This window comes from Canis aureus, chromosome 25 (genome assembly GCF_053574225.1).
Source record: "Canis aureus isolate CA01 chromosome 25, VMU_Caureus_v.1.0, whole genome shotgun sequence".
In the NCBI taxonomy this organism is placed as follows: Eukaryota; Metazoa; Chordata; class Mammalia; order Carnivora; family Canidae; genus Canis; species Canis aureus.
The window spans coordinates 14,639,579-14,650,299 of NC_135635.1; the positions used below are offsets into that span (position 1 = coordinate 14,639,579).

The 10,721-nt window shown below is 39.2% G+C and overlaps 1 protein-coding gene across 1 annotated transcript; it reads left to right on the forward strand.

Annotated features, from left to right (window-relative positions):
* Positions 1–5,982: 5,982 nt before the first annotated feature.
* Positions 5,983–7,734, forward strand: LOC144297002 (heterogeneous nuclear ribonucleoprotein A1-like). The gene has a single exon (XM_077870489.1). The coding sequence runs from the start codon at positions 6,059–6,061 to the stop codon at positions 7,022–7,024; it is 966 nt and encodes a 321-aa protein (XP_077726615.1). The 5' UTR covers positions 5,983–6,058; the 3' UTR covers positions 7,025–7,734.
* Positions 7,735–10,721: the final 2,987 nt, after the last annotated feature.

The window sequence follows — 10,721 nt, forward strand, 5'->3', positions numbered from 1 at the left end:
AAATATATGTTGGTTTTTCTTTAAAATTTTACATAAATGGGGTCACATATTTATTTTTGCATTGTTTCCCATGTGAACTATAACTCTTTTAATAAAAACTAAGGAACAAAATCAAAATCAACAAAATAGAACTATCAAAATCATGTGATAAACTATACTATAGGAAGTGCACTGGATCAGAAATCAGAGAGTTAGAACCTTAACTTACTGTCAGCACTTGTGACATTGGGTGAATTACTAGGCCTATCTGGACCACAGGTTTCTTTTTTTTTTTTTTTTTTTTAAAGATTTATTTATTTATTTATGAGAGACACACAGAGAGAGGCAGAGACATAGGTGGGGGCGTGGGGTGGGGAAGCAGGCTCCCTGCAGGGAGCCTGATGTGGGACTTGATCCCAGGACCCCGGGTCACACCCTGAGCCAAAGGCTGATGCGCAACTGCTGAGCCACCCAGGCATCCTTAGACCACAAGTTTCTAATATGTAATTAATCTAGAAGCTTCCAGATCATTCCAGAACATTGAACAGCCCCGTTTGGAATATTCTAATACATACTTTTCTGCTCTCATGTTACAATTGACTAAGATCTCAAACTGTCATTCACATTCCAGGAAGCCAGTTGAGTGCTGATTTGGCTTCAAGGATTGTAGATTTTGGCTGAAGATTTGACCTCTAAGTTGATCCTACTCAGGTGACAGTCAGAGAGGATAGCCAGCAGAGGGTACAAGTGTGAGTGACAAATCCACCTGATGAAAGTGTTGGGAGACTCTGTCTTCCAGTCCATGCTCTTTTGTTTAATACTCATGGATGGAGAGGGTTTTTTGTTGTTTTGTTTTTCAGATTGAGCTGTGACAGATTTCAGTCGTGGCAGTGAGTACTTTTCTTATGACTGGCTTTATCACTATTACTGTCACATTTGTAAGTGTTTTCTTGGCTTATATATGTGGAGGGTGTGAGACATAGGGATGCAATCATCCATTCAGGGGGGCCTCCTGCCTGTTTTGGCTGGAGAGGTGAGAAGAGTGATTAGAAGGTCTGCAGTGGCTTCTCCTCTGTTGTCAGCATTTATTTGAAAGCTGCGAAAATCTGAGAAATGTTCAAATCCAAGATTGTGAGATCAATAAAGGAGTTAAGTGAATGTTCTGGAGGGCAGTTTGAGATTCTGAAAAGGATTGATGGCATTTATTACTTTCTGAGATGCTGATCTTAGAGTAAATGTTGTTTAAAATATTAGCTGTGGAAGAGAGAGTATTTTATAATGTCTTTGTCAGAAAGAACCAGAAAGAGTTAGCCTCCCATTCAAAATGGAAAAGTGAGACTGACAAGATGGAAGATATATTTTTTTGAGTAAAAGATTTATTAATAACATTCATTTTCTGGATACAGTATATTTACAAAATGTGACTGACCTCTTTGAAATATAAACGTTAATTTAATGATGCCTGATACTTTTTCTTGTGGTTTTGATTTAAAGGGAATAAAAGCAATTGTTTATTTATTACTATGAAACAAATTGTCCCCAAACCTGGCTTCTTAAAAAAGAAAAAAGAAAAACAACAACAACCTCGAACATTTGTTATCTCATGCAGTTTCTGAGAATCAGAAATCTGGGCGAAGCTTACCTGGGTGGTCTGATTCTGCATCTCTCATGAGGTTACACTCAAGACCTTGGCCAGGACTGCAGTCACCTGGGGCTTGATGGAGATGGGCAGCTATACTTCCTTCCAGGATGGCTCCTTCACATGCCTATTGGGTAGAAGACATGAGTTCCTTGATGGTTATTAGTAAGAGCTCCAGTTCCTTACCACATGGATCTATCATATGGTTAGAAAGTTCTTATGACATGGCAGCAGGCTTCTAAGAGCAAGTACTCCAGAGGAGAGAGAAAGCAAGGGGGGCATTTCAATGCCTTTTACAGGTTAGTCTTGCAAGTCACAGGCTATCATTTCTGCCATACTCTATTCATAGAAGCCAGTCACTAAGTAAAGCCAACGCTCAAGGGCAGGTGAATTTAGCTCCTCGTTTTGAAGGGAGGAATTTCAAAGAACATGTGGACATATTTTTAAAGTACCACAATGGCATATTACTCAGCCATAAAAAAGAAGGAAATCTTGCCATTGGCAGCAACATGAATGGAGCTAGAGAGTATTATGCTAAATGAAGTTAAGTCGGTCAGAGAAAGACAAATACCATATGATTTCACTCATATGAATTTAAGGAACAAAATAAACAAAGAAAGAGACAAACAAAAAGACTTAAATACAGAGAACAAGTTGAGGGTTACTGGAGGGGAGATGCATGGGGGGAATGAGTAAAATACATGATGGGGATTAAGGAGGGCACTAGTTGTGATGAGTACTGGATGTTGTACAGAAGTGTTGAATCACTATATTGTACACTTGAAACTCATATTACCCTGTATGTTAACTAAATGGAATTCAAATAAAAACTTAAAAAAATAAAGTGCCATAATAGTCAAATTAATTGAAGAGGTCTCAGTATTATAAAATAAATTATAAGATTGCAAGAAAGCACAATTTTGTTAAGCTGTCCTTTATTAATTTCCATAGAAAATCACTGATAATAACTAATATTGGTTTAAGACTCCATGTAGTAGGTACAGTGGTTGGCCTTTCACATCATCTATTTTATCCTTAGCACAATTCTGGGAGATAGAGCCTCCTTTATTTTTAATTTTTAAAAAAGATTTTATTTATTTATTTGAGAGAGACAGAGAGAGAGAGAGAGCGAGCATGAGTGGGGGACAGAGGCAGAGGGAGAGGGAGAAGGAGACTCCCCACTGTGCAGGGAGCCTGATGCGATGCGGGCTCCATCCCAGGACTCTGGGATCATGACCTGAGCTGAAGATAGACACTTAACTGACTGAGCCACCCAGGCACCCCAGGTAGAGCCTCCCATTAACACGTTTCAAAATTAAAATGCCGTAAATTGTAACCTGCATCCTTATTTAATGTATCATTAATAAAGAAACAAAAATGCCAATTAAACCATATCACAGTTCCTCATTTATTTGAATTGTACTTTATTGGAAGTACAGATTCTAGGCTTATTAGGCTCCCTCCACCTCTAGGTCATTTATCACTCTTGTGCACACATAGAAATTGGAAAACATAACTGAAACAAACTGGTGTTCCTAAAATGTTTTCATATTCAGAGTCTAATCCTTCTGAAACACTGACATTGTTGCTTCCTATCAGAGGACCAGCCTTGCATTGATTCTGGGCCCCATGCATGCAGGTCACTGGTGTAATTCAACCTTGAATTTAGAGCCATTGCATCAACCAACCACAGTATTTTAAGTAAGTGTACGATCTTAAGTTATATTTCCCATGTCCTATTCAGATACATATTTAGTATTCTCAGGCTCTGAATCATAGTTTTTTTCTTTTGGGTCTTAGATCCTATGTAATTAGCCTATACATTGTGCCTTATTGGATAAAAAATTTTATTTTTTTAAACACGTTTTCATTTAATCTATTCTGATTCATTCTATGGGCTATCATCAAATTGTTCCCTAAAATTATATTTATAAATGCATAGGAAATTTTCATTTTCATACTATATGTTTGTTATTTATCTAATCTGGGGCTTTTTCCTCCTTATCAAATCCATTTGCTTTGCTCCAAACAACTATATTAGGTAGCTTCACCTTCTACTTTTGCTAATTTTTCTTTAAGAAAGAAAAGTTCCAGTTGCTTTATTTGTATTTAATTTAGTCTCCTTATGGTGGGCATTCCCCAATACATCCTCAGCTAAGGAATTCTATTTTTAAACAATAGGATAGAGCAGGGAATTAACACTTCCTGACATTACATTAAGGATGACTCTTAGATGGCCAACTTTGTCTGATCAACCATTAGGCCTGCTCAGCTTCTTATTCCTCTAAATTTTGCTAATTTTACAACTAATCAAATTCAAAGACAGTTACTGTAAGATATAAAAAGTCGGGGTCATCAAATAGAGAAATAAAAATTTTCTTGCAAATAAAGACAGGTTTCTCCTTGTAAAATTATTTTCACCATTTAGTTTGAGCAATTACAGCTCTTTACATTTCCCAAGTAATTACAGCCATTTGCATGTGCAGTGATTCAGTTCCCACTGACTTGTGATGAAATGGAAAGCAAAAATGAGAAGAACAAAACTAAAATTCTAAAAATGGTAAGCCATCATGTTGCTCTCAGGCTTTTGGAGGCCCAAGAATGCTCATGTCTTCCCACCAGATGATATTGGGTAATATAGGAAATGAATAGGCAATAGGATATGAAACATATACTGTGTCTTCCCAAAGCAAATCATGATGGCAAGTACAGAGCACTGGAAATGAGGGCCAGTAGAAGTGGAAAGTTGGCTTCCCTCTCTAAAGCAATGTGCTTACAGCCCCTGGGAGTGCATGGAGATTTACCGGGTACCTACAGCACCCTTCTAAGAAGCAGCTTCCAGAAGGAAAGTGGAGAGTGGCATAAAGGAAAAAACATAGGCTTTGGAGACAGACAAACGTGGGTTAAGTTCATACTCACTCATTTCCCAGGTGTTTGAGGTAGAACAGGCTTCTCAAAATTTAAAGTGTAGACACATCACCTGGGGACTTGGTTAAAATGCAGACTCTGAATCAGGAGGTCTGTTGGTTGGCCTCAACATTCCACGTTTCTAATAAGCCCTACAAATGCCCATGCTGCTGAGCGACCAACCACTTCTTGAGAAGCCAGGGGCTAGCTAGAGCGAGCTGCTTTATTTCCAAGGTTCAGGTACCTCCTCTGAAGTTTAGAGAAATAGTACCTGATTACACACTTGCGGCTTTGATTATAAATAGTATGTCTAAAGAGGATACAGCACAGTGCTTGGTGCATCATAGGGGTTCAATAAATGGTGCTGATGCCCCATTTAATCAGCTTCAAATGTTTTGCCGACTTAAACCAGTGAGCAATTATACCAGTGACATTTCTATTAGGTGTGATAATAACAAGATTTAGCTAGGGAAGCTTGTATTTTCATATACATCATTGGATCCATCTAAGAATGAGCGACTGTTTAGCTACCTGAAGATTTTTGGCTGGCTTTCCTTTTTTTTTTTTTTTTTTCTTTCCCTTTTTTTCTTGTCTAATAGAGTACAACAAAGAAAAAAGTATGAATCAAACAGAAGAGAGAATTTTTAAGTCAATATCATCTTGGGCACTTTTTAAAAGGAAAAAATAAAAGTGGCTAACATTTTAGATATGTTCTTCAAATGACTCGGTGTACAATGCATTAGAGGTATTTACTTGCAGTCAGACAGTGGTGCTGACATCCTGAGAAGTAGACACAATGAAGCAACAGAAGAAGCCTTCTGTTCCAGATTCTCAAGCCTATTTCTCCCTGTTAACAAAAATTCTTTGAATCTCTTGCGCACAGTCTAAGGTTTTATCACTTTGTGAAATTTTCTTTGGTAACTGTTTCTGATTTTATGAAGTGAGGCTTTTGACATAATTAGGAGTTCTATTCTGGTTAAAGTACAGGAGTCTTGCAATTACCCACTGCATTCCATGGTAATTATCTACACTTGTGCCTTTTACCCCTGTGCAGAGAGCCGGCCGGCCTTATTACGATAAGGTTTAAGTGCTTAAAATGTTTTCTAGGGAGGAAGCAGCTATGATGAGGCCTGCTCCTGCTCTCTGCGGGGGGAAGAAGATTAATACGAAATGTCCAGATCACTCTGTCATTGTTTGCCCTTTTTGCACATACCCTGCAAGTGGCTTTAACTTGAGTCGGAGATTTTGTGAGCTGGTGAAATTTTAATGAAAAAAAAGGACATGTGTGGTAAAGTGGTAAGACAATGTTTCACACACACTCTTACCAAAAATGTAAGAGCTATTTTTCCTTGAGTGAGTAGTTCTTGAGAACTGAATAGGTTAAACTTTGACTTTTTTTTTTTTCAGAAACAATTCTTAAAAATCTAACTAGTTAGAACAACAACTTTTCGAGATACGTTCGTTAGATTACTCCTTTCTGCCCCTGGACGCCCCCGAGTAAGCATCGGTAAAGTCTCCCCTCCCACCGCCCTCATGTCTAAGTCAGAGTCTCCCAAAGAGCCCGAGCAGCTGCGGAAGCTCTTCATCGGAGGTTTGAGCTTCGAAACGACCGATGAGAGTCTGAGGAGCCATTGTGAGCAATGGGGAGCGCTTATGGACTGTGTGGTAATGAGAGACCCCAACACCAAGCGCTCCAGAGGCTTTGGGTTCGCCACATACACCACCAGGGAGGAGGTGGATGCAGTCATGAATGCAAGGCCGCACAAGGTGGATGGAAGAGTCGTGGAACCAAAGAGGGCTGTCTCCCAAGAAGATTCTCAAAGACCTGGTGCCCACTTAACTGTGAAAAAGATTTTTGTTGGTGGCATTAAAGAAGACACTGAAGAACATCATCTAAGAGATTATTTTTTTGAACAGTATGAGAAAATTGAAGTGATTGAGATCATGACTGACCGAGGCAGTGGCAAAAAGAGAGGTTTTGCTTTTGTGACCTTTGATGACCACGACTCTGTAGACAAGATTGTCATTCAAAAATACCATCCTGTGAATGGCCACGACCGTGAAGTAAGGAAAGCCCTATGGAAGCAAGAGATGGCTGGTGCTTCGTCCAGCCAAAGAGGCCGAAGTGGTTCTGGAAACTTTGGTGGTGGTCGTGGAGGTGGTTTTGGTGGGAATGACAACTTTGGTCGTGGAGGGAACTTCAGTGGTCGAGGTGGCTTCGGTGGCAGTCGAGGTGGTGGTGGATGCGGTGGCAGTGGGGATGGCTATAATGGATTTGGTAATGACAGAAGCAACTTTGGAGGTGTCGGAAGCTATAACGATTTTGGCTATTACAACAATCAATCCTCAAATTTTGGACCCATGAAAGGAGGAAATTTTGGAGGCAGAAGCTCTGGCCCCTATGGTGGTGGAGGCCAATACTTTGCCAAACCACGAAACCAAGGTGGCTGTGGCGGTTCCAGCAGCAGCAGCAGCTATGGCAGTGGCAGAAGGTTTTAATTACTGCCAGGAAACAAAGCTTAGCAGGAGAGGAGAGCCAGAGAAGGGACAGGGAAGCTACAGGTTACAACAGATTTGTGAACTCAGCCAAGCACAGTGGTGGCAGGGCCTAGCTGCTACAGAGAAGACATGTTTTAGACAATACTCATGTGTATGGGCAAAAAACTCGAGGACTGTATTTGTGACTAATTGTATAACAGGTTATTTTAGTTTCTGTTCTGTGGAAAGTGTAAAGCATTCCAACAAAGGGTTTTAATGTAGATTTTTTTTTTTGCACCCATGCTGTTGATTGCTAAATGTAATAGTCTGATCATGACGCTGAATAAATGTGTCTTTTTTTAAATGTGCTGTGTAAAGTTAGTCTACTCTGAAGCCATCTTGGTAAACTACCCCAACAGTGTGAAGTTAGAATTCCTTCAGGGTGATGCCAGGTTCCACTCGAAATTTATTTGCAACCTGCTTGGGCACAGAAGCCATTGTCTCCACAAACCTTGGTGTGGTTGAACTGACAGTTAATGTGTTGTGACCTGGAGTTCACCGTTAAAAGGGTCACCCAAGCAAAGTCCTGGAGTTTATTTGGTTATTATGATTGTTGGCACATCCTATGCAATATATCTAAATTGAATTATGGTATCAGATAAAATTATAGATGGGATTAAAGCTTGTGTATCGTCCATTATCATGTGTAATCAATAAACGATTTAATATTCTCTTGAAAAAAAAAAAAAAGAACAACTCATTTTCTTTGCAGATAATATCGAAGTGGAGTCAGTAAAGTTTGTAATTAATATGACTCAGCACCCCTTTCCTAAGTAGTTCAAAGCTATTTTGTATACATGGGAAGAGTAACTTCAAAACTTGTTTGGGTTGCAATTAGAGAAATTCCATTATCTCAATTTTGAATTGCAGACGGAGAAAAAATTTACTCTGGTACCACATTCAGACTAGATTTAGGTGCATTTGTACCCTGGATCCTTCTTGTTATCTAACTTTTTTGTCAATGGAGGATGTTGGTACAACTAAAGAGAGGGGTTTCTTTTGTTTCTGTTTTTTTTTTTTTTTTTTTTAGAATACATTAGCTCTCTTGATCCTATAAGATGGTCAAGAAGTTAAAGAAACTAATCAAAAAATATTAAATAAACATCTTCTATGCTACAGGCACTGTGTTGGTATTGGGGTAAAGTGTGCAAGCTAAGATCATGAACCAAGCCAAAATCAAAAGTTGGACACTTATCTGAGTGAGCCACCCAGGCACCCCTGTAATTTAGAATTTTGATGCTCTTCCTCAAGCATCAGAATGACAAATCAGTCTCATAGATTCTCAGAATCAGCACTGTTTAGATGGCTGTGGAGTTGGCCATGGGTCCTGTTGAATTTGGTCAGTGGAAGGGTCAAAATAGCCATGGAAACATCACAAGAAAAACATTTGTAATTATGTAGGGTGACGGATGTTAACTAGCCTTATCATTGGTGGTCATCTTGTAATATACACCTGTATCAGATCATTATGTTGTATACCTGAACTGATATAATGTTATATGTCAGTTATACCTCAGTAAAAAGTATAGCCCTGGCAAGACATGTCTGTGCTTGACTGTTCCACTTTTCTACTGCAAGATATTTGGATTTTTATTTGTCTGGTTCTAGCACATTCTCTTCCCTGGTGTGTTCCCTCCTACTTCACATTTCAGATTTTATCCCCATCCACGAAAGACTTTGCCAGTATTTTATTTCTGGATTAATAGGTATTATTACCTATGAGCAAAATCCACAGCGGGACATATTTGCCATTGAATTTAAAGAACCCCATGTTCAACCTGATAAGTATCTTTTATTTTGAGTGTTTACTATTGTAATAAGTTTGAGAAGTGGAGAGGGGAGAGGGAGAGAGGGAACATTCTGACTCCCACTTTCAAGTACTGATTAAATAGCAAATATGTGCTTCATGTTAGAGCAAATAGTGTTAAAGTTATAATGTATGTGAAGAAGGCATTTTCCTCCGTGCTGTGGAAGCACCTCAATCCAGAAGGGCAGAGATGAGTGTCTGCCTTCCACTTGGAGCATAACTAAAGGCTTAACACCCCATTTTATGCTCCCAAGTCGTCTGTTGCTTATCCTCCTCTGTGCACCTGTTTTGCTTTATCCAGTAATGATGGACTCTGCCTATCGCCGTCTAGGGTCCCATCATTTTGATAAAGCATCTCTTCAATCTATTCATTCCAAGACAGAATGAGTCTCTTACTTGGGATTCTACTCCACAGAAGTCCCAGAACACCACGTAAACCCAGCTGAGGATTTATTTGTTCTTCTAAGTCTCTTTTCTCTCCACAACAGGTCTTGACCCTTTCCTGGCTAAATGTGATCAGCAGCTTTGCCTTGAGATGTGAGTAGCCAGGCTCTAGGTTGTCAGGCAAACTGGGGGACAGAGCCAGAGCGCCCTGAAGGCGGCTAGACCTGACCTAGTGCCAGTTGGACAGAGGAGTCCAGGCAAAGATTTTCAACTCCATCTTTTTCGCACCCTACCAGGCATCCTACTAAATACTTTATGTACAATTGTACCATCAAATCTTCTTGTTTATGAGAAAGATTCTCTTATAAACTCCGCCTTGATCATGAGCAACATAAAGATCGTGAAGCATAAGGTCCTGTAAGTTCTTCGTGGCAGAGCCAGGTTTCAAATCTAAGTCTGACCCCAGAGTCCATCATACCTCCTCTGATTTGATATGTGTCAAATTAATACCTAGACACCGAGGTTGGGTAAAGGAAACAGGATGATGGCTGGGGCTTATTTTGCAAAATCCAGCAGATGAGGGTAGATGACTTTATACAATGAAAGTCATATTTACCTTCTATTTGGCACAAAAATTTTTTTTCCCCGTACAAATTGTGAGCTTCTTTCAAATATTACCTTTTCATTCAAATATTTTGGGAAAAAGCCAGGCAGACACGTGCCTCCTAATCACATAGCGCTTGGTACATTTGGGTTAGGACTACGTATACCTTGAGGCACAGGAATAATACAATTTTCAAAAAATAATGACATTTATCTCTAGATGTAAATAAAGAATGTTAAAAAGAGTTTTCCTAATAATTGTTTTTGTGATTGATTTGAGGAGCCAATTTATAGAAGATTGCCTTTGTGATGATCAGTCACATCTTGAGCATTTCTGTGACTTAGCTTATTAAGTTTACTTCAAGCACTAAACCAAGTACAGATATCTTCACTGTGATGAGTAAAGTATGCCGTCATCAGGTGGCTCTGTAGCACAATGCATAGCGCATTGGACTTCTAAAGTATACCGTCATCAATGAATACAGTTGCAAAATGTTGGGACTTATTCCTTACTAGGTCTGATGTAGACAGAAATAATTTTGGTCACATTCACCGTCATGTCACAGTCGGGGGGGATGCATTGAGTTTCATGACAATGTCCTTCACATATATACTTCATTCTTATATGACAGCATCTGCTATAAAGGCTCATTAGAAGGAAATGAATGAAATAAAAGTCATTGATTATTTATTAATTTTCTCTGGTTATGTTCCATATATATATATGCCCATAATAGCTCAGCAATTCTTTTGGACCATTGCAAATGTTCTCTAATACTCAAGGATTCCCTGGAGGTTTCTTCCCTCTACCAAGCCATGGAGGAACCTGTATATTGCTCTTATCTATTTTGTAAACTGGAATTT

Excerpts from the sequence above, each read along its gene's own strand:
- LOC144297002 (XM_077870489.1), top strand. The coding sequence starts at position 6,059 with ATGTCTAAGTCAGAGTCTCCCAAAGAGCCCGAGCAGCTGCGGAAGCTC.